Raw genomic sequence first — 24,796 nt, forward strand, 5'->3', positions numbered from 1 at the left:
TCTTCAGCTAGGTGTTTCAGCACTATGGCATCTCTCCAGCCCAGCTGACCCCAAATGGGTGGTGGCAAGTCCTCAGTTTCATCGTCTTCTTCTCTCGGATGGGGAGATCTCTCTCCCTTCCTCTCTTCCTCAATTGCATATCTCTCGATCCCAGTAAGGGGAACTCGGGCTGGTACTCCTTCTACCCTAGAAAAGACCTCCGATTCCTGAACCGATACCCAACCTCGATTCATGGTTGGAAGTTAAATTTTTTTTTTATGAGGGTGTCTGAAGGGTTCCCCTTCGGTAATACTTGGGACATCCCAGACCTGAAGGACGTGAACTCTGCACCCACCCTTTTCGGGACAGATGCAGAGTCACTGTTGATGGCCAAGGACAAGGCCCTCCGTTGGCCTGTCGAGTCCAGTAGCCTCCAGTTGGATGCCTTCTTGTTCCTGTTCGGGCTTAGCCCAGGTGAGTCCTAGGTTTGCACATGTTTTTACTTCAGATTTAGCATTCTCATACTGATCTTGACCCTCTTTGTTGCAGTATAAATTTTGAGAGTAGAAGCCAGAGCTACTGCGGCTGAGAGACAGGCCCAGCTAAAGGAGGCCAGGGCCCAAGACGCCCAACAGAGGCAGCTGAAGAAAGTCAAGAAAAGAGGGGCTTTGACTTCCAACACCCTCCCAAGGAAGAAGCCTAGATCCGAAGACCCTACCATCGAAGCCGTTCAGGCGCTAGAGGCCCCAAGTCACGACCCATCCCCTCCGAGAGCCTCCTCCCCTGGTGCTGACTTTCAAAGCCCAAGAGGCAGTCATTCTCAGGCCGAAGTCGGGTTCGTCCCTTAGTGGTCCATCAAGGAGGGCGAGACACTTTCCATTGGGCGGGTTACCCGAGAGCTCATCCAGAAGGGGAGCCTGCTAGGAGACGCGGATGAGGCCCAAAGCCAAAGGACCAAGGCTATGATTATAAGCACTTACGTGTTTATGGCAGTGGTAATCTTCAGCCTTCGGCCTTTAGTAATTTTTTCCTTCCTTTTTTTCATCATTTTTTTTCTAACTATTGATCTCTTCCAGGCTCAAAACCAAGTCGGCCAACTGACCATCCGGGCTGAAGCCTTGGCTAGGGACCTCGAGGTGTCCGAACGTGAAAAGTTGGCACTCGACAAGGAGCACACAGTCCTCCTCGAGAAAGTGGAGCATCTGGAGGCCAACCTCCTCCACACATAGTAGGAGAGCGATCGGTAGCTCAGGGAACTGGAGGCACAGATGGTCGCGAAGTTGAAGGAGGTTGAAGCCCGAGCCGTCGAGAGCTACAAGTCCTCTGAGGACTTTTGGGAGGTGGTAAAGCACGCGATCGTCCCCAGATTCATCATGGGCGCCACCGATGTTCGAGATTGGGTCCTCGAACATCATCTCGAGGTATCATTTGAGGGGAGTGGCCTCATATTTGAGGAGGACGCTGATGCAACTCCTGCCGCCACCAAGGTCGCAGATGGCGAGGATAGCGGCAGTGAGGGGAGGGGGTCCAGGTTTCTCGTGAGGTCCCTCTTACTACTGGGAGAGGAGACTCCAATGTAGACACTGCCGACCATGCCGGGGACGAGGCCATCCCTCCCACAGATGCTCCATGAGGCTTCTCTTTTTAACTTAGCATTTTTTTTGTAGTTTTGACCTTCGGGCATCTTAATGTAATTCTGGCCTTCGGGCTTCTTCATGTAATTTTGGCCTTTGGGCATCTTCATGTAATTCTGGCCTTCGGGCGTCTCTATGAATGAAATGCTTTTTGTTTAGATGTCTCATTGATTCACCTTTTGTCTTTTTTTTTTTTTTTTTTGCAATCCTAAAGACCAATTCTGAATCCGAAGGTAGTTTCTAGATCTTCGGCCTACAGGTGGGGTATGAAGGCCGAAGCTCTCATTCAAGTAGTGGGAGCCCTTTATCACAAGGTTCGGTCCTATCGAGGCATTGGTTAGACGGTGGGGGAATAAAGGTCGAGACTCCCTCGCACATCAAGATGTCGTCATTCAGTCCCCGTCGCAGGTGCTTCCTTCCTAACCCCTACCTGTTGTCGGCTCTCAACTAAGGTCCTATCTAAGGTTCCTGGTCAGGTCTGCTCTGCCTTGGCCTGAGCTCCCAACCAAGGTTATTCTTTTGATTATTTTTTTGGCTTCGGCTCTAGCACCCAACCGAAGGAAGTGCCTTATATTAGGAACCATTAGGAAGCGACTGTTGTAAGCCAGCTCATATATTTATGAAATGAAAATCCTTCGGAGTGTTTGGGATGGAGAGTTACAACTCGGAATTGCTTAGGGAAAAAAATTACGAAATGTAAATGTAAATGTGCATGCTACTTCACTATTGGTAGAATTTCCTCAAGTTCTTTGAGTTTCATGATTGGGGTACCTTTTCTCCCCCCTGTAGTCTCCAGGTGATAGGACCCTCGTCATATTATCCTCGAGACTCTGTAAGGACCTTCCTAATTTGGAGCTAACTTTCTTCGATGCCTCGGGTCTGATATATCCGCCCTTCTAAGGATGAGGTCACCCATTCTGAACTCGGTCCTTCGGACTTTGGAGTTGTAATGCGTCACAACCTTTTGTTGGTAGGCGGCGATCATTTCTTGCGAGGTGTCTCTGACTTCAGTCAAGAGGTCTAAATTAGGTCAGAGTCCTTTATTGTTTTCTTCTTCATTGTAATGCTAGATCTGATGGGTTACGGCTCCTACCTCCACCGGGAGTACAGCTTTGGTGCCGTAGGTTAAAATGAAGGGTGATTCTTTGGTGGCTGATCTCTCAGTCGTGCGGTAAGGCCAGAGGATGTTGTACAACTCTTCTGCCCATAACTCTTTGCATCATCCAGTCTCTTATTTATTCCTTGGAGCAAGGTACGATTGGTTACCTCTGTCAGTCCGTTGGTCGATGGGTAACAGACATATGTTTTTCTGTGGTCGATGCTGAGGGCATCACAAAACAAGTCAAAAGTTGGGTTAGCGAACTGAGTTCCATTGTCCGTCACCACCACCCGAGGGATTTCGAATCGATAGACTACCTTCCTCTTGAAGAAGTCCCTTACATTCTTTTCAGATATCGTAGCCAATGCTTCGGCTTCTGCCCACTTTGTGAAGTAGTCTACTGCCACCACTACAAACTTTCTTTACCTCGTGGCCAGGGGGAACGGGCCCAGGATGTCCATTCCCCACATGGAAAATGGTACCGGGCTTGATAGGGAGGAAAGCTTGGTAGAGTGCTACCGTGGGATGGGGGCGAACATTTGACACTTAATGCACTTCTTGACGAACGACTCTGCATCCTTCCTCATGGTCAGCTAGAGCAGACCCTGCCTCAGCACTTTATAGGCAAGGCCCGGGCTCCCAGGTGTTGGCCACATATCCCTTCATATACTTCTTGGAGTGCGTACTCACCATCGGCAAGGTTCAGGCACTTGAGGTATGGTGTGGTGAACCCTATTTTGTATAGCGTCTCATCCTTCAATAGGAAGCGTACTGATCGCATTCGTACCTTCCTTGCCTCGTCCCTATCCTTGGGGAGTGTTCCTTCCTTCGGATATTCGATTATGGCATCCATCCAGCTAGGGCCATGCTCACCAACGGGTAATACCTCCTAGGGTTCTTCGGTGCTTGGTTGGGGTAATACTTCAAAACACATCGATCGTCCAAGGTTTGTGAAGTCAGAGGTGGCCAATTGTGATAGCGCGTCTGTACTAGTATTCTCTGCCCACGGCATCTGCCTTACCTCGAACTCCTTAAAGTCTGTTGCTTTCTCTCACACTGTCTTTAAGTACTTGGCCATTCTCTGTTCCTTGGCTTTATAGTCTTCATTCACCTGTCGCACCACGAGCTGTGAGTCACTGTGCACTACTAACTCCTGTACCATCAAGGCCCATGCTAGGTTTATTCTGGATATTAGGGCTTTGTACTCAGCTTCATTGTTGGAGGCATCGAAGTCGAACCGTATTACATACTCGATTTGAAATCCTTTGGGGCTAACAAGTATAATCCCAGCACCGCTCCCCGTGCTGTTGGATGCACCATCCACATACAATGTCCAAGTCCTTTCTGCTCAAAACTCAACAGATTCATAGGGTTCATTTGTTAGCGTTGTCTCGGCTATGAAGTCCTCTAGAGCCTGTGCTTTTATTACGGTTCTTGACTTGTATTGGATGTCGAACTCTCCTAATTCTATGGCCCAGTTTACTGGGCGATCGGACATATCCAGCCTCTGTAGTATCTTCTTCAGAGGTGGTCTGTGAGCACACACACTATATACGACTAGAAATAGGGCCTCAGCTTTCTTGCCTCTATCACCAGGGCGTATGTTACTTTCTCCACCTTCCTGTATCTTGTTTCTGCTTCCAAAAGGGTTTGGCTAACATAATATATTGGTCGTTGTTGTCTTCCTTCTTCCTTTATCAGTACCGCGCTCACTGCCACTACCGATACAGCTAGGTATAACTGTAAGGTATCCCCCGTATTTGACTTCGTCAGTAGTGGGGGCATCGCTAGGTACTCTTTCAATAGTTCGAAGGACTTTCGCACACTTCTGTCCACTCGAACTTTTTCGACCCTTTCAAGGTTTTGAGGAAAGGAAGGCACTTATCAGCTGACTGAGACATAAACCGTCTTAGGGCGGTAACTCTACCTGTGAGCTCCTGGACTTGCTTCACATTCGGTGGTGACCTCATATCTCGAATAGCCTGTATCTTCACCAAATTGGCTTCGATTCCCCTCTTTGAAACGACGAAGCCGAGGAACTTTCACGATGCTACTCTGAACGAGCACTTTGTTGGATTCAGCTTCATGCCGTATTGCCTCAATACTTGGAATGCCTTTTCTAGGTCTCGGATATGGTGTTCAGCTTTCAGGATTTTCACTAGCATGTCATCCACGTACACCTCCATAGTCTTGCTGATCATCCCCTTGAAGATCTTGTTCACTAACCTTTAATAAGTGGCCCTCGCGTTTTTTAGTCCGAAGGGCATTACTTCATAGTAGTAAAGTCCTCCCTCGGTCACGAAGGATGTCTTCGGGACATCTTCCTTACACATCTTGATCTGATTGTATCCCGAGTACGCGTCCATAAAGCTCAGAACCTCATGTTCCGAAGTGACGTCGATGAGAAGGTCTATCTTTGGTAAGGGGTAGCTGTCTTTTGGGCATGCCTTGTTTAAATCCTTGAAGTCGATGTAGATCCTCCAACTTCCGTTTGCCTTTGGGACCATAACCACGTTGGATATTCATTCGGGGTATTGGATTTCGCGGATGAACTTTGCTCCTAGTAACTTCTCTATCTCCTCATCTATCTTCTTCTGCCTCTTGGGGGTGAAGGTCATCTTCTTCTACTTTATCGGCTTTTTAGTAGGGTCGATACTCAGACGATGCTCTATTACTTCTCGATCTATCCCAGGCATGTCTGAGGCCGACCAGGCAAAGACATCAGAATTGGCTTGAAGGAATGAGATGAGTTTTTCCCGTTGCTGTCTTGGCATTGTAACCCCGACTTGGAATTGGCGAGTACTATCCCTTTCTTCGGCTTCGACTCGTATTAGCTCCTCTCTCAGTTCTCCCCTCTGATAATTTGTATCATCACGTAGATCTTCTATAGGGAGCGCTTCACCTACCTTTCCCTTTCCCTATAAGGTGGTGGCATAGCACTTCCCGGACGCCTCTTGATCGCCTCGACACTCCCCAACCCCATTCTTAGTTGGGAACTTCATCTTGAGGTTTGGCGTGGAGACGACAACTTTTAATAAGTTTAAGCCGACTCTCCCTAGTATGGCATTGTACGCTGAAGTGATGTCTACTACCAGGAAGTTGATCATAACTGTTACCTGGCAGTCTCCGGTGCCTGCCCTTACCGGTAGCTCAACCGACCCTTCTACTTTGACTGGGGTGCCTGAGAACCCTTGCAACGGGTTTTCAACCTTCTTCAGCTTTCCTTTATCTATACCCATCTTCTGGAAGGCTTCAAGGAATAGGATATCAGTTGAGCTACAGTTATCCACCAAGATCCTTTTTACTCTGTAATCGGCTACAGTCATGGTAATTACCAGGGCATCGTCATGTGGCGTCTGCACCCCTTCTAGGTCGTCATCCAAGAAGGAGATAACCGTCCCCGTCCCCGTCCTTGCCCTCTTGTTTGACCATTTGGCCACATGCAAGCTTCTCGTATAGGCTTTTGCTTTCCTGACCGAAATGGAACTATCTCCAGCGGTTAGGCCTCCACTGATAGTCGCTATAACCCTAGTTGGGATTTTATGATCATCACGGGGGCGATGGTTAGCTTCTTCAGGCGTTTGGTCCCTTTGCCATTCTTGATTGTCCCTGTGGGTTGGCCCCCTTCTTTCACAGCGGCCTCTACCGTCTCTTTGGTGGTTATCCCTGCGATCATTGCCGTCTTAGGCATCTTCATTTTCACAGTCTACAAACCGACCTAGGTATCCTCTTCGGATCATTCCTTCGATCTCTCCTTTCAGGTACTAACAATCTTCGGTGTCATGATCGTGGTCTCTGTGGAAGTGGCAATACTTGTCCATATTGCGTCTCTCAGGATGTGGTCCCATCTTCCCAGGCCACTTCATGACTCCAGTGTCTGGGATTTCTTTTATCTACATTAGCATGTCTGTCCGTTTTCGGTTTAGCGGTGCATATCTCTCAAACTTCTTCGGTAGACTGGGTGCCCAATCACGTTCATACTTTCGTCTCTTGCCCTCGGAAGGTTTGTCATCATCTCTTGAGGTACTTTTACTCTCCCTCTTCGTTTCAACTTCAGCTTCCTCATCAGCTTGGAGGGTTTCTTCCATCTGAATATATTTATCACACCGAGCCCTCAACTCAGCCAGGTTCTTCGGTGTATGTTTCGCCAAAGACCTTGTTAGCTCTTTATCTTTTATGTCTCCCAACAAGGCCATGAACTCTTCTTTCGGGTCCAACCTCTGATCGTGGTCTTCTCCTACTGGAAGCGCTTCATGTAGCTTCACAGTGACTCTCCTTCATGTTGTTTGACGTTGGTCAGGTTCAATGTGGTCTTCAGAAGGGGTTGGCTACTGGAGAATCCCCTCACGAAGAAGTAACTCAAATCGCTGAAGTTGTGAATCGATTTTGTCGGCAGGTGGTTGTACAATAACCTTGCCGCTCCTCTGAATGTTAAAGGCAAAGCGCGACACATAATGTTTTTCAATACTCGGTGAAACTGCATCGCAACCTTGAAGCCTTCTAGATGATCGATGGGGTCTCCAGACCCATCGTAGGTGTCATATTTGGGTAGACAAAAACTGATCAGGAGGGGGTCCCTCATGACCTCATTGGCTAGAGCCGTGTCATTAGTGAGGTCCAACTTGTGAGTTCCTGTCTGGTTTTCTGTGACCTTCCGGATCTCGTCTTCAGGTCTAAGATCATCTGCTTCAACCCCGAGTCCTCACGTCTATGTCCGTCTCCTTGGCATGGTCCCTCATGCCTGGCCCTGGTGGCATGCTGTGCCCTTTCTTTGGGTGCGGGGCTTTCCCTCATGGTATGGTTTCGAGGATTCAGGCCAGAACTTATCGATCCTGAACTACTCCGGCCCTCATCTTGGGCTTGCTCTGGCTAGACATGGGAGCCTCGTGATGCTCCGCCAGTCCTCTGAGAGACGGCCTTGGAGACCTCCTTCATTGCCTATGCCATTCGGTCATACTTCTCCTGAAGGGCGTCGAACTGCTCCCTTGTCACAGATTCCTGCGCTCTAGGAGGGGGCGGAAGATTACTATCTCCGTGTACCGAATATCCGGCCGAGCGCTGGTCCCTCGTGGAACCTTCCAGATCATTGTTTCCCCATTCTTCACCGATTTCCGTCGAGGGGGGGAGCCCTCCTGAAGCTTCTCCCTCATCCATGTTTATACTTAGCGCAACTCTGGTTTTCTTACTATTGTAGGTTTTCCCCACCATTATAGTCGTTCCCACAGACGGCGCCAATCTGTTACTGTCAAAAATCCATATGAGCCGACCTTGCACAAGCACAGAAGGCAGAGGCCCGGAGGTATCTCCGGGATTAGTCCTTCGATGCCCAAGTTAGTGATCGGCAGAACAGTGTTTTTATAGGAGTAATGGTGGGTGTCGGCGTACCTCCTCTAGGTTCCTTTTCGGTTCCCTCTTATAGGGTTTCTCGGCCTAGGGTTTCAGGAACCCCTCCCTGGGAATCTTCTCTTCACGTGGTTTGAAGCCTTGCGGCCTCTATCGGATGGGCGACACGTGTTCCTCCCTCGGATGCCACGTGTCCTCGCTTTATTGGGTGACAAATTCTGTCGTATCACACTCTTATTTTGGCTTGTTTGGTTCTTTTGATTTGGAACCGACCATAAAAGATTAAAAAGTTTTTAGACAATTACTGAAAATAAAACCAAATCGGCCATAACGATTTGCACCCTCTAAATAACTTTTTTTCCCTAGTAAATCACCCTCTAGTTTTGGTTGTCTTTGGTTTCAGTTCACATTTGACACTACATGCATTCCTCCATTTCTTGTCTGCCATGCTCTTATTATAGGTGTAACTCCACCCTCTTATTGGAAACTGTTTCACAAGACATGACTCTTATTTTTCACTTCTTAATTTAAGAACTCTCTTTGTTATTCACATCGAAAGGTATAGCCGTGCAGGGTTCTATAATGAAGGTGAAATGAAGGATAAAAACACCATCAATCACAGGGCAGTTTTGAAAATGCATTTGGATTAAGGGGTAATATTCATTGGAAAAACCCAACTAGATTTGTTGAAGTGGGACAAGAAATTAATATTTGGACAATGAAGAGTCTTCTCTTTCCAATGTCATTATAAAAAAAAAAAAAAAAAAAAAAAAAGTTTTCATCCGCAGCCTCAGTTTTGGGCGGGGTTGTTCTTCAACTTCTGCTCTAGGTGAGAGAGAGAGCACAATATTAGAGTGGTTTCTGGTTTTAACAGCCTACTGTATAATTCTCTTGGCTTAACCTCATTGATCTTTTGGTCCATGTCAGAGTTACTTATCTCACTGTAAATCCAGTCTTTCATGCCCGAACAAAACATGTGAAAATTGATTTTCACTTTGTTAGATATAAAGTTGCCAAAAGAGATCTTGATGTTCCATTTATTTCTACAAAGAACCAGATAGCAAATGTTTTTACAAAAGGGTTATCCCACCCCGTGATCTTGACTCTTGAGGGGACATATAAGAGAGGATACAGATCAGAATCGTCTTCAAATAAATCCAGCTCAACACCAACACTCCAATCCAATAAGGTTTATGATGGGGTGAGGTGTAATTCCCCAGATTTTCTCCTCTTAGCTGGGGTTCGTTTCCTGACAGCTAGATGGGATTTCTTCCCTTTTGTGTACTTTGTGTAGTCTATAAAAGAGTGATTAAAAGATCAATGAAGATAAGCAAGAGAACTATACTGTGGATGTAGGTTCCTCTCTCTCTCTTTCTCTCTCTCCTCCCATATGATAGTTGCATTGGTTATGATAAGTTGTTCATTTGATGCTATTTATCAATTCGGAGACTCCATATCTGATATTGGCAATCTAATCCGTGAAGCTCCGGTTGGAACTGCTACTAGATGTGGTCAGCTTCCCTATGGTATGACATTGTCCAATACCCATACCGGTCGGTGCTCCGATGGTCGTTTCATGATTGACTATGTTGGTAAGTCATTCTCGCCTTTCGGGTTCTTTTTCCAATCAATGTTTGCAGTTTGATCATCTTGGATCAAATCATAGTGTACTAATTCTCTAGGTTTTCAATGGCTAACAGCAATGGCTCTTCAGGTTCCCCTTCTTAACCCTTATTTGAATCAAGATGCCGATTTTAGTCATGGAGTTAACTTTGCAGTAGCTGGATTTACTGCTTTGGATACTACCTTTCTTGCTCAACACAAATTTATGCCCCTGTAACTAACAGTTCACTCGTTGTCCAACTTAACTGGTTGAAGATCCATCTCAAATCCATTTGCTCCACTGACGCAGGTAATTATTCTATTTATATGACTACAATTAATCTATATTCACTTCAATGGTCATTTAATCAAATTATTATTATTATTATTATTTCTTTTCAAATTCCATGACTCAAATGTTTGTGTTTTATAATTAATTAGAGTGTAGACGGAAGCTTAGAAAATCTCTCTTCTTGGTTGGAGAGATTGGAGGAAATGACTACAACTATGCATTCTTTCAAGGGAAAACCATGGAGGAAGTTGAAACTCTAATTTCAAGGATGCTGTTAGGGTAACATCTTAATGAAAGATTTTATTTTAATCATCCTTCTTAAGATTCTCATATTGAACTTTAATTATTCTCTTATCTTGGATACAGGCATTGATTAAACTTGGTGCAACAAGAGTAGTGGTTCCTGGAAATTTTCCAATTGGATGTATATACCGATCTATCTCACGATAATCAAGAGCGATGATCCCGGCATCTTATGATGAACTCAAGTGCCTGAAAGGATTAAACAATTTTGCCGTAAACCATAACATAAAACTTCAACATGCTATTAGTTTGTTGAGGGAAGGGCAAGAGCATGCCACTACCATTGATATTGATATTGCATATGCTGACTCTTACACAGCTTATCAGTGGGTGCTTTCCCATGACCCTTTCCTTGGCAATCCAAAATTTTTTCTTTGATGATTTAAAAGCATTTTTAGAAACATATATCCATAACAACATACCAGTTGATTAATCCTTTTTTTTTCGTTAAGGTTTTGATGTTACCTCAATTCAAAAAGCATGTTGTGGAATTGGTGGAGAATACAACTTCAATTTGACAAAGAGATGTGGAGCTGAAGGAGTTCAAATTTGCTCAAATCCAGAAACATATATGAGTTGGGATGGCGTTCATTCCACCCAGAATGTATACAGGCTGATGGCAGATTGGCTCCTTCGTGATATCATGGCTAAAATCCGATGTTTCTTTTGATTTAATTTTAGTTTGAATAGGGTGGATAGAAAATGATTTTCCCTTTTTTAAAAAAAAGGGGGTAAATAGATGATTATCAGTTGTTCCTTAATTAATACTGTTGTGAATCTAAGCTAGTTCGATGAGACGTTTTGGGATTATTAGGGTAGCTTTGAACATAATCTGGTTTAGGACACCTTGAAATGTCAAAATGATTTTAGGATAACCCATCCCTAGGTGTTGGGATGTGTGTTGAATGGTCAGGAGGTAAATGATTGGACGCCCAAATCGTTGGATAGCCCTGTGGAGCCATTACAACCCGGCTCTTCACAAGTCCCTCACACAAGGAAGTGGAAGACATCTTCAAGTAACCCAGGGTTCATCCGCCCAATAGTAGTTCATTGAAAGGGTGGAGGGTTTGAAGGCTCCCTTGGCCGAGGATTCAGATCCTCTCCAGCTGCTAGAACGTCCAGTGCTCCATCCAATGGCTGACAGGACCCACACACCACACCAATATATAGGCACACCCCAAGGTCCTCCAGCCATCAAATCTGGGCTGGGTATCCCATCGGCTGGAGAGGATCTGAATCCATCAATTGTTGCCCTTATAAAACATTTAGGAGGTATTGCTGCCCACTTCACTTTTACGACCATTAGGGGTGGGATTATAGGTTAGTACCCGATTCAGTGGACAAGGATTATGACTGCCACAAACAGGGTTTTAAAACGTTGTGACAGAAGAGGTAGTTTTGATTCAATTCAGATTGGAATCAGCTTGAATCAGTCTGAAAAAGCCTTAGAATCGGCAGATCTGAGGAATACTCGAGGATTCTGGTGTTTTTATCCAGAAATTGACCATATCAACTCGTCAGAAATCAGAATCAGTGGTCACCGATACCGATCTGAATCTAGCAATTCCCAATCAGATTCACCAATTCTTAAAACCCTGCCCATGAGCCCCGACTGCATTCTGGGGCAAAACCTATAAAGCATGGATGTACTTGCACAAACAAAAGGCCAAAGGGGGAAAGTACATGCAGGTACCTGTAATTAAAGATACCTTGCTAGCCACAGCCATGGCGAAGCAGAGCATCTTCAACATTCAACTCATTCATTCATTGCATATAAGAAAGATCATATCACCAAAAATTAAAACAAGAGAATGTCTATTGCAAAGAATATCAAGTCAATGCTTTAAGTCATCTATAACATTCACATCCAACAATGGGGATATAGTCTGTTCTACAGTAACACTCACAAACTAAACAAAGAAAGCAAGTAAAATCCCAAAAAGCCTAGGCAAAGATATTTACAGAATTTTAACCACTTACAGGACCAATCCTTCCGCAGGTGCAGGCCCAGGTTTGGTCGGCTTCTCGTTTGCCTCAGCTTTCGGAGACTCATCCAGATGCACCTTAGCGAAATTATCCACCATTTCCCTTCTCTGTTCCTCCTCGGCTATGTCAACCTTCTCTTTCGTTTTCTGCCCAACTCCCCCAGCTGCCTTGGTAACATTATTGAAGGCCCCAGTTACCCATGAAGCCCCAGTGAGTACATATCGGTTCTTCATGATAGCAGACCCAGCATTACTGACTTTTTGTTCAGCAGCTGCAAAGGCAGATTTTGTCTTTTCCGAAACTTGAAATTTCTGATCAATTTCCTTGACTTTGTCATTGACAACAGATGTGCCCATGCTTATTTTCTCAGTAAGCCCAATCTTTTTGTCCAGTGAAGCAACCTTGGCAGTGGCTGTGGAAGTTAATTGATGTGTTTGATCGAAGGCCTTTGCTTTGTCAAGGGCATCCTTGCCCAAGATAAAACCCTTGGCAAGCATGCTGCTAACAACATCTTCAGCTTTTTGTACTGCAGATTCAGCACCACTAGGAGCTTTGGTGTCCTTTGGCCAAAAGATGTAAGAAATTACAAACTGATTCAATATATAACATAAAGAAATAAAATATGAAGAAACCAGCATCAGCACTAGATCTTACTGCAGGAGGAGCTGAAGCACCAGGTGGCAACTGGTAATCTGGAGCTGGAGTAATGGTGACAGACAGATCAACTATCGTTGCTCCCTATGATATCAAAAAGGTTTAGTGATATCATGAGGAAAAAATATTTCAATAAAACCCATTCCATTAGACAGTGTCAACAAATCATGGTAATACTTCAACCACAGATGCTACTTCAATAAATGAAGGACAAAAAACAAAAAGTGAAGCTTAACCAACAGCTCAACATCCCCCTTCCTCTCCCCCCCCCCAAAAAAAAAAAAAAAAAGAAGAAAAAAGGAAGTATCACATAAAGGATATCCATTTATAGTTTTTAGTTTTATCTTTGAAGAAATCCTCAAGTGATAGCCAGGACACTGTTGATTGTTTAGAGTAGCCAAAACCATAAAATATGCAATTACACAAACCCGGTGTCCTATGATTTCTAAAAAAAGTAAACAGCCAAGGCTTACAGAATATCTCCCAACCTTGTAATATACGAAGCAGAAACATAAGGTTTCTGATGCAAATAAATCACCGAAGTGGTTTAATTTAGTGAAAATAAGCCTTGGGTTGAGTTTTATACATGTTGAGCCTTTGGTCCAACAGGTATTCATCGTATCATGCCACCTTAATGAGCCTAAATTATGGGGGGTATGAATACAGGATTTACTATATTAATTAGAATCATATTCTATATTTTATTTGTTATTAGGTACTTCAGTTGGGCTGGAGTAGAACTCTATGAGTACAGCCTTGTTTTAAGCTGTTTTCCTTGGTTTTAGATTGAGTTATATTTGTAGTAGAATACCTTAAGGTAAGCTATTGACTACAATTTTAAGCTTAGTTTGAGTCTATTTTTGAGTCTTTTGTACAAGTTAGCAAGGGGCTACAGCCCTACCCACGAATTTGATGAATTATTGTTTATGCTCCACATCCCTTGTTTCAGTTTTCTGATTTCTGTTCCGGTCTTGCACATACCCTACTGAGTGGAACTTCAATTTCTCCATTGCTTACATCTGAGATTTCATATCAGACTTCAGATTTGGCAATTGGATTACATTCTAAACATATTCAAGGGTTCAAAATTTGATCTTGTTGCTGTTTTCTTAGTCCTACCTCAAATTGGATTTGTAGTTCTACTATATTCTAAGATCATATTTGCTTTTGTGTTTCAGATTAGCATCCATATACTATTTCTGAAATCTGTTGGTGTTTTGATGCACTTTTTGAGCCCATAAAGATCTGCTAACTGTAGTGATCAGGAAGCCGGGTCAAAATACCCTGCGGGGTTTGCTATGGACCCACCCAAATACCAATACCAATTTACAATGAAGGAAAGGCAAGTCTGTAATTCATTGTAAGAGCCATAAGCCTCACACACCATTTTATGAATAAAGATTGCTTTAGCTTTGTACCTTTGTTGCTATGAGAAACAGTTCACATGGTGAGAGTCCATGAAAAAGCATGGTGAGATGCCATAAAGTTTAGTGAGAGGCAGGCCTAGGCCATTGGTGAGAGGCCTTGATCATATATCCCCGTTATAAATTCTTCCTCCATTCCTTCTTCCTTGTTTCTATTTCTGTTACTGCTATAATCCCTGTACTGTGGAGCATCCTACACCTTCAACACCAGTGCTATTGTTTTCTGTTTATGGAGAGGAAGTACTGATCTAATCAAGCCAACAAGAAGTATTGATTCTGTGGCATTCATCCTTGACCTGCAGCATTATTCTGGAGGTTATTTGCAGCAGATCTTCAGTCTTCAACAACTCTTCTGGCCAACAAATTCAACCCTTATTTTGTGAGTGCACTCCCAACTTTGGGACCTCATTTGGTATCAGTTTCAGCCCCATCCAGAGGCTGAATTTCCTTCTGATCTTTGAGTGGCTATTTCTCTCTTAGTTTCTAATTGATGACCATCAACTACCTATTAGAATTTTGAAGAGTTTTAGTACTGTTAATTTCCTACCTCAGATATCAGTTTGTCACATCCCATGGTTGGATTCTGCTATAGGTATTAAGTTAACTAATATCAGTCCTATCATCATATCTATTAGTCTAGCCTTCATCTTGCTGTGACATTTAGAGGTTTAACTCTGTTGACCAAGCCCTATGATCAAACTAATTTTGGTCTCGATCCATCCAAAGGATTGTTAGTTCTGGTTTGTTACTAAATCTGTTGTATACTTTCTATTTCTGTTTTTCTTGTGATAGCTGTCGATCCAACCCTAGGTCCCTTTTGATCAGACTTTGGGCTTCATCTGAGCCCGGGTCCTTTACCTACCAGGTCCATTTTGGTCGCTGGAATTTTCTGTTGTTCAATCCTACTTGCCGGATGGGTATAATATGTGCTGTTTAGCGAGTTTAGACCTGTAACTCTGACTCCATCTTTGTTTTAAGCAGTTATCCTTTATTTTAGACTGATTCTCAGTTGTAGTAGACTACCTCCAAGGTAATATATAGGCTGGAGGAGTTTTAAGATTAGTTTGATTTGCTTTAGTGTCTTCTATAAAAGTTTGAAATCTGCTACAGCCCTATCCACGGATCTGATGAATAAAAATATGGCTTTTGCCTCCATTCTTCTATGAGATTCAGGATGACTTGATGTAAGATGCAATGAGACCCTAGATGAAATGCTAAGGAAGGCTTGGTGGGATTCCAAGCTAGGGTTTGGTGGGAAGTGAGCTCTGAGGAGCAGGTGGGAATTTTAATTCATATTTTCTCTCTTTTAGTTTCTTATTTATTTTATTTATTCAATCAACTAGAACTAACAAATATGTATCAGCACATCCCTTGTTTCAGTTTTCTGATTTCTGTTTTGTTCTTGCACATACCCTACTTGTTCGAATTTCAATTTCTCCATTGTTTACATCTAACATTTCAGATCAGACTTCAGATTAGCAATCGGATTACATTATAAACATATTCACGGTTTTGAAATTTTGATCTTGTTGCTGTTTTCTTAAGAGTCCTGCTTCAAGTTGTATTAATATTTCTGCTCTGTTTTAAGATCAGATTTGATCTTCTGTTTCAGATTAGTATCCTTAAATTATTACTGGAATTCTATTTTTAAAAAATCCTATCCCTAATACAATACGTTTAAAACTACAGATCAGACCATTGGATCTGACTCATCTTTTGAGGAGTTGTTCCCCTCTACATATTAGACTTTCGACCAAGGTTTCCCTTCTATGTCAGTTTCTGATCATTAGATATTTGATTTCTACTAAATCTGGTCTTCTCTCTTCTACGCAATTCTGGTTTTCAACTGCAATTCTGAACCTAATCCCTTCCGCTTCAAGGAATCCATCAGTTTCTGAGACCAATCATCTGATAAATAGATTCCCCTTTGTAATTCAATACCTGATCTTTTCTAAATAATCCATACCATCCATCAGCCTTTTACATAGCCCTAGAACCAGGAAGATAAATCCTTTATATGCGAAGAGCACAATGTGGCCTCATTTTATATGGAGATACTTGAGACACAAGGATAAAGGATTCTTTACTTGTGAAGGTATGCAAGTCACCTCTTTCCTTTAATTTCTTCCTCTTACACCATCTGGTGAGACAAAAATCTAAATATTTAGGTGGAAACTGAAATGATGTTATCAGAAAGCATGTTATTTACCTTAGAAGTTGTCTTCCAAAGGCAAAAAACTCTCTAAGATACACCGTGTTTCTAATTTTGAGCATTAGATTTTTTCCCCTAAAACAATCAGTTTAGCAACTTCCCAAAACAATGGTGCACCCAGTGCACGAGGCTCCTGCCACTGCAGGGTCTTGGGTGGATCATAATGTATGCAGCCGTTAGTGATTAAAATTTTAATGATTTGCTGTCCCATTCTCTCCTCAACTAGATGCTAAAAGGATGTAGGCTTCACCCTCAATCCCAACCCCAACCCATTCTGCAAGTACAAAGCTTACTAGGGCCTTAAAGGAGAAAAAGAAATGTGGAGATATAAAACAATAAAAATAAATAAAAGGAAAAGGAGGCAGGAATAGTATAGTTAAAGCTGGCTTATCAGATGAAGAATAATGAATTAGCATATTTGATTAAACATGTCTCACAATTAAAAATATAAGCACATAACCATTGATAAAAGGAGAAGTGTTTGGGCATCCCCTATTGAGCAGCAGTCGAGAGTAACCTCATAAAGGAACAGAATGCAGAATTTTTTTTTTCATAAAAAATTATTTCCCACTGGAATGATATGCTGAATGCAACTTAAACAATAGAAAAACAAGAAAGATTAAAATTCACCGAAAGAAGTTGTGCAGTCTCTGCTCCCTGAGCATCCTTGAAAGTAACATATGCAATTTGGGACCGCTCATTCTCACTGTAACAAGCACATAATTAGTTTCATCCTGAGAAAGCTTCAGAACCCATGAAAATATATGAAGCAATTGTTTAACATAACTAACCTCTGCATCTCAACATATTCGATTTCACCAGAAAATGAGAAGAATTCCTTGATGTCTTGTGCTGTTGCACTTAAAGAGACATTGCTGATTTTCACTGTCAGTACCTGTGATCATAAAGGGATACAATATACATAGTGTCATCAGGTTCTAATACAATATAGTTTCATACATATATCTATGATATACATAATTGCAGTCACAGATGAAATAATTCTGGTTTGTTCAATCCTAATTAAGAAATTGAATAGGTTAAATTAGGATTATCTTGTACTGGTATTTTTTTTTTCCTGGAGATTTTAAATAGTTTCATGGCTGACAAACTAGAAAACATTGTGAGGAAGAGTCACTTTCAGAAAGAAACATATCTAACCATACTCATCTTCATCTTCCAGACGACCTCAAATAACAATAAATCAGTAAAAGACAAAAGGGCTTGCTTCCACAATGCAAATGGGAGAAAGGAAATATTTCTTGTTAGTGACTAGGAGAATGTTTTCTAAAATCTATATAAATCCATTGCATGACTAAATTTTGGTTTTGTCGCCTTAAAAGCATCGAAAGTATAGCAGGGATATTTGCATCATTAGAGGGAAGTCATTATTGTTAGTTTTGGTGTACAAGTTTAGATTGGAAATAAGGATAGTGAGAAGCTAGAGATAATGACCAGCAAACAAAGGGAAATCAATTGAGCTTTAAAGGATTTCTATTGGACAGCAGTCACAGTTACAAAATTTAGACAACTCACTCAATACAATAAGGAATGAACAAATTAGAGCTAATTTACAAGTAGCTCCGATACATGATAAGTTGGGAGAAAGTCATTTGAGGTAGAATGGACACATGCAATGTAGATCTTTGAATGCTCCAGAATAAAGGAGGAGCTAAAAGAGTTAGAGATAGGCCTAAAATGACTCTAGGAGAATGGTGAAGAAAGACATGCATGGCTCAAGACTAGTAACAAGTATGGCTTGAATAAAATTGACTGGTGAAAAAAGATCCATGTAGCCAAACCCCATTTAGTTAGGGTAAAGCTGAGTTGAGTTGAGTAGTGTATATCTTAGATATTGCAATTACTACTGAATTGTTGGGCAATCACACTCTCAAGAGCTCCAAACACAAAGATGGTTTGATTGCAAATCTAGACTACCAATGACCACTATTAACGTTTTTCCTTAATTTCTTCTTTTTCTGTACATAGGCAGCAGAAATTCTCCTTCAAAATTGCTTTCACTTACTATTTTCCTCCTCACTACCCAAGAGATAATAGAGTAAGGTCATGAGAGGGCTACTGGTTCAACTTCAAATTCAGAAGTTGTACCTTGGAATAAAATGAGTATCAAGAAACTCCGTTGGCACTTCAAAGCTATGAGAAAATTAATGGATCTATCCGCTTCTTCCCAAAGTTTTATTGGAGAATAGATCCAGCTGAATAGACAGGACAAGCTGGTTTGTATATGGAATATGATGACCACTTTATGATTTTACACCATGTTATATTCGAACTAGCAACCACCTAGTCCACAAGAAACAGCTTCTCTCAGTACGTACTTAATAACATAATAATAAGTGGACATAAATCAACTCTCCATCCATTGTCTTTCTGCACAGAATTTATGATACTGCATTATACAGATCTTTAGTAGTCATAATTAGATCTGGAGAGGGACCGGAATTTACTGTAAAAATATCTTCTTAAATTAAAAAAAAAAGGAGAGAAGATCCCGGCACGGGCTGGTTTTTGGGAAGCCCGTTCCCACCGCTCTAATGGCTTGCAGACTGATATCCAACAGTTCTCTGTTGGAGAAATCAGATTCCAACCTCCCACAGGCCAATGATGGCTGGAAACAGATCTGACTACTGCTAGCGATGGTGCTGTAGGTAGGAGAAAATGCAGAGGGGAGAGAGAACAGGTTGTAAGAAGAAAAAAGAGAGAAACCCAATCGTTTTTTTTTTTTTTTTTGGTTGGGTGGGGGTGGGGGTGGGGGTGGGGGTGGGGGGGAGGAGATAGAAGAGAGAACAATCTCAACTCAATGAAAATTAACCCTAATCAATTCAGTTCAGTCAACTCATGTGGATAGCCATAGGCCTACATTTCTTTATAAAGACTGAAAACAGGAAGAAACTAAAACAAAAAAGGTCTGATAAACAGAAACAAACTAGGAAATCCTCCTCAAATCGTTGGTTGATTTTGGAGGCTAGGACACTTAATACTTATAAAAGAAACAACCTAAAAACTAACAATAATATAAAAGGAAATAAACTTCTTATAACAACCCACGATTTGGAGAAAATAAGATTCCCATAATCATGAATACTTGGAGCCGCAAGCAGTGTAGAGATTTCCAAACTGGCCCCATGGATAAGCCTCATCCGGTTCACATTAACCAGATATTAACCAAAACTGAACCACGGTCAGGTTTGGACCAAACTGACCCAACCAAATCTGCAGGGGCTTCTTTTCAGTAACAACAGCTACTTAAATCAAAATAGGCTTGAGACACACACACACACACACAAAAAGAAGGTGAACTGAAAACCATGAAGCATAACAATGCATGCTTTTCTTTGGAACATACAAACAGATGTCAAAATATTCCCACAGGATTTAAAATGGCATTAGATGTGAACTTATTGAGTAGGCCCTCCATCTTCCAGGAGTTAAACCGCAATAGTGCATCAATTCACAGTATATATGAATACCTGTATTCATAGCAGGCCAAGGAAGAAAAAAACCGATAATGGCACCTAAAGTATGGTCACATTAAATGGAGGGGAGAGGTATCCTATATTTTGCAACTCTTGCTTTGTCTCTTTGCAGCAGGATTTGGTGATACATTGATTCAGATTGGGATTAGAAAGAAAAGGAGGATAGCCTACAGTAGGCCTGGGTTGTTCTTGGACAAGTTTCTGGGGCAAAAGTAGCCCAAGCCTGATCTTATGGTTTGGTTTTCTAGTCCAGCTAAGCAGCCAATTTGTGGGGATTTATTAGAAGTCTGTTGACCAAAGAATTCCTGAATTTCAGAAGGGAGAATGTCAGACCAATGCTGTTTTGCGTGGGGGATCTTTTCGTGGGGCCCAGATGTTAGAAGTTGTAATAACTTTTGGGTCAGATTCATATATTTTAGGATCTAATTTTGAAATCCTAGTTTCTAATTCTGAACCACCCTTGTATCTACCTATCCAACCATAGGATTGGAATCAAACTTTGATGGTTTGGAGTACTAGGGCAGACCTAGTTTCGATAGTGATTTGGGATTAATGTGGATCCGGGTTCAAAAACCGGAATCGGATTGCTTATGGTCCCATTTAATAGTGAAACAACCAAATATTAAGAATAAAGGCAGTTCTGTAAATAACTTGAAGTTTCTAATAAGGGGTAGCAGAATTGTAATTCCAAGAACTTCCACTTAAAAGTAGCAAAGTAACAAAGATGAATCAAAAGGTATTCTTGGAATCAAAGTTAAAATAAGGACACAAGGTATTAAAGGGCTAAGGGAGGGTATTATGGGGAAAACAGAAAAGAATGTTAAAACACAACTCACGATTGAAGAGTAATTTTTAACCTTCAAACGCCCCAAACCAGCGAGAGTTGCCTCTATTCCAAGTGAAGGATCTCACTGGTGAGGCCTAGGATTGGGCTGAAATTGCGCGTGTAGAATTGCATCTTCCAGCTAAACCCACCAAAATAAACCCAAAAGATCAGGTATTATGTTCAGATTCAACTCCTGGAATCACAAGGGTGGCAGGTACAGATCTGGTTAGGGTTGCAGATTAATCTCTCACAGCAGGGATCACTTTCAAGCCTGAGATTCAAGGGTTATAGTCGCCCCTCAATGATGAACTAACACCCAAAAAGATTATGAAGAAAGAAAATGAGATGAGGGAGATCTATTGATTCCTATGGGTGACCAAAATCCACTTCGAAACAGGGCAGCAGGAAATATCCTGATACACTCCAGCAAGAACAGTAAAGAAGTAGCCACTGATTGATGGGGAAGGGGGAGAGGAAAGATTTCAGAGGGGAAGAGAGAGAGAGAGAGAGAGAGAGAATTGCACAAAGGGGGGCGGAAGAGGATGGTCACATGACCAGGATTAAGCACCTACCCAGCACCATAACCATCCATTCAATTCATTCTTCAAAACATAGCCAATTACTTGGGTTACATGCCTCTATACAATAAATTGGAATTTAAACTTGCCTAGTTAAAATCTAAAACTAAAATAGCATCTCCTAATTACTTTCTAAGTTCTACCTAATGAAATTAGAAACAAAATATAACTCAAATTGTAGCTCCCTACTTTCTAACAACTACCCAAAATGAAGAATTACATATCTTCCCAAATAAAATAACTTAATCTTTTCTAAATAAAATAAATCCTAAGATATCCTACTAGACCCTAAAATCAAAATGGACACGGTTCGTCTCGGTCGACATTGCCAGACGGGTCAACTCGATTCAGCTTTGATTCCGCATTAGATCTGAGTCATGGATTTGGAGTTATTAAACTTTTTTTATACTGTTGGTTTCAACATCTTGCAGTTCTGCCAGTGGGTAGGATTCTGTAACCTACTCAAGCGTTGGTTTAGATCCATCATACACATTCTCTCGTGGGGTGTCCCTGTTTTTGCAGTTTTTGAGAATAAAATATCTTCATTAGATGAGGGTTATGTATTTACTAGGTATCTTAGTGTCTTTATTTGCCCAGGTAAGGGCATCATCAGCTGATGGTTTGGCATTGAAGGACTCCCCCAAGCCTTCCTCTAAAGGCTACCATTTTTTTTTCATGGTTTTTTTTTTTTTTTTTTTTTGGGGTGGGGTGGGGTGGGGTGGGGGTGGGGGAGGAGGGGGAGGGGGATGAGTAGGGGGTTTCTAAAGGGGTGTTTGGTTCGGTAAATCAAATGGTGTATGTATCGGATATGAATGTCAATCTTTTGATAGACATTCTTCTGAATTATGTTTCTTTCTGAAAAATCGTTTGGTTGCCTTAAGGCTAGTGCATGTTTCTCGCGGGTTGAGATATTGGCTTCCGTAGAGAACGTCTTTCCGTTTTCTCCTTTTATACTAGGTGATAAAAAGGTTGCTCAAATCTGAGTTTAAGTGTTGAGGTGAACTCAGATTTGGAACACATCCTTTGTAATATGGTCATTCATGGGAAGTAGGATGCTCACTTATGAGGGTCATCCTAGTGGAACCAAACAACTCCAAAAATTAAGAATTATCATTCTAAAGAATGTCATCCCAAAGATTTACCGAACCAAACACCCCCTAAGGCTTTCATTTTTTCTTTAATGTTTCTTTACTTTTTTTTTTTCTGACAGTCTTGTGGATTTCAGCATAGAATAAATTTTTCAATAATTAGAAATTCCCAATGGTAATACCCTACAAGTGCCTATGAAAAACCAGGGAAAAAAAATTGAGCAAAAATGGTATTATTAGATCATCATTGTACTCAGGACATATATTAGCCAGTTACTGCTTTTACTTTAATGAACTCTTTAGTGAAACATCTGTGAATGAGAATAACACTTTATCATTTTAATTACATTTTTTTAAAGTTTCTTCCTATACACGTGCACTTTCACTGTATTAGGAGCAAAGAAAGTCCCAAAATGTTGATTAAAAGAAACAAGATTCATTGAATAGACAATATGCCTTTTATAAGGAAGGAAAATAAATGGAAGTGATTTAACATTCAGATTAGTCTTGACACAAGACAATTAACAGGAATCCTAATTCATACACTATATTTAACCAGGTACTTTGCATGACTCTCTAGATCTGACTGCTAAAAGGAGAGTAATGTATTTTATTAACAGGAATCCTAATTCATACACTATATTTAACCAGGTACTTTGCATGACTCTCTAGATCTGACTGCTAAAAGGAGAGTAATGTATTTTCACTTCCCTTTTTTCTCCCTTTTCGTTGAAGGTAGAAGAGTGAAGCATGATTTCTTATTGATAAAAATGTAATCTTCTATTGATGAAATCAAATATTGGTCAACTATTTTTGTTATAAAATGCACAATTTAAAATTTATGTATTTCTATAATAAGATTGGCAAGGATATAGAACCACAAGAACAGACTATTAATAACAAAAAACACATTAAAATAATGGATATGATAATGAACCACTTTCTGACATAGTGGTTCTGGCTATAGAACCAGAAGTTCAGATCTTTCCAGCCCAGTTTGGCCTACATCCCCTTTGATATCAGAAGCAAGTTATTTTTGGCCTCCTCCTGGTGCATCAATATCCCTAGGAATAGGATTATTGTGGATTATTGGGATATCCCCACTTAATTGTACCCTCCCGGCCTCTAGGCAAGGGCTGCCTTTAGCTTTGTATGGTTGTCCTTTAGCTTTGTATAGTAGTTTCTTTCTCCATCCCCTTTTTCTTGGGAGTCCCTGTTTTTTACTCTCTTTGGTAATGAATTTTAGTCAACCCAAAAAAAAAAAAATTTCTGCTGTGCCAGGGGAGCAACAGTTTGGAATAACTCAAAAATTTCATCACACAAATCCAGTAGGAAATTATAAAGAAGTACCATGCCCATGGTTATGGAAAATAATTAATAAAATTTAGTCCAATTTTTCCAACAAATAACCTCATCATTTCATGTTTGAGAGAAATTAACAGACCGAACTCTCAGGCTTCAAACGCATCAAGAAACAGAGAGTTACAAGAGAATCTAAAGCTTCAAACGCGTCAAAGAAACAAAGACTTACGAGAGAATATCAAGCTCCAAACTCATCAAAACCAAACAGATCTGAACTCATTACAACATCATTCATTCATTAATACCAAAGTATAAGAAAATCAAACATCAATTAACAACTCAAAACCCCAAAACTCAATTCCAGAGCTACTCATTTGATCCATTGAACTAAATCCACAAGAACAACAACCTTAAAAACACCTAAATTAAACTCCAGACCTACTCAGCAGATAAATCCATAAAAACCACAACCTTAAAACACCAAAAACTCAATTGCAGAGCAACTCATAACCTTCGAAAACCGATTCACAAACTCCAATTGAAGGTAGAAGAAGCGATAACGTCAAAAAGCAGAGAAACGAAGCAAGACTTACCGACATCGAAGCTAGCTTTCAGAGATGTTGAAAAAGATTGAAACTGAAATGAAATCAGTAAACAAATCCCTTGATATGCTCAAATCCTAACGAAAGAAACACTAGATTTCCCTTCGATTGAAGAGTTTTTCAACAAGATCTAAGCCCACGATATTTATAGATCGTGCAGACGATGCAGTTCTGCTTGTTTTGCCACGAAAACGAGAACAATTTTTTGTGTTTATCTGCGTGCGGGTGCGGCTGACTCAACCCCGATCAACAAAGGCTATTTGGTAGTTAACAAGGGTATTTCTGTAATAATATCTACTCATCTGGTCAATTTTCATAAACACCCTTCTATACTTCTCTTCTCGCTGGATCGCGTGGGACCCTATCGGCGTTACC

At 41.3% G+C, this 24,796-nt stretch overlaps 1 protein-coding gene and 1 pseudogene across 1 annotated transcript; one reads left to right on the forward strand and one right to left on the reverse strand.

The window, feature by feature from the left end:
* The first annotated feature begins 9,463 nt into the window (after positions 1-9,463).
* Positions 9,464-11,034, forward strand: LOC122082090 (annotated as a pseudogene).
* A 1,016-nt stretch (positions 11,035-12,050) lies between these two features.
* LOC122081856 (binding partner of ACD11 1-like) lies at positions 12,051-24,667 on the reverse strand. Its single transcript, XM_042649210.1, has 5 exons — positions 24,413-24,667; positions 17,320-17,423; positions 17,159-17,234; positions 12,893-12,976; positions 12,051-12,798 (listed from the first exon to the last, which is right to left on the reverse strand). Exons 1-5 carry the CDS (start codon positions 24,416-24,418, stop codon positions 12,229-12,231), a joined length of 840 nt encoding a protein of 279 aa, XP_042505144.1. The 5' UTR covers positions 24,419-24,667; the 3' UTR covers positions 12,051-12,228.
* Positions 24,668-24,796: the final 129 nt, after the last annotated feature.

Source organism: Macadamia integrifolia, chromosome 6 (assembly GCF_013358625.1).
Source record: "Macadamia integrifolia cultivar HAES 741 chromosome 6, SCU_Mint_v3, whole genome shotgun sequence".
In the NCBI taxonomy this organism is placed as follows: Eukaryota; Viridiplantae; Streptophyta; class Magnoliopsida; order Proteales; family Proteaceae; genus Macadamia; species Macadamia integrifolia.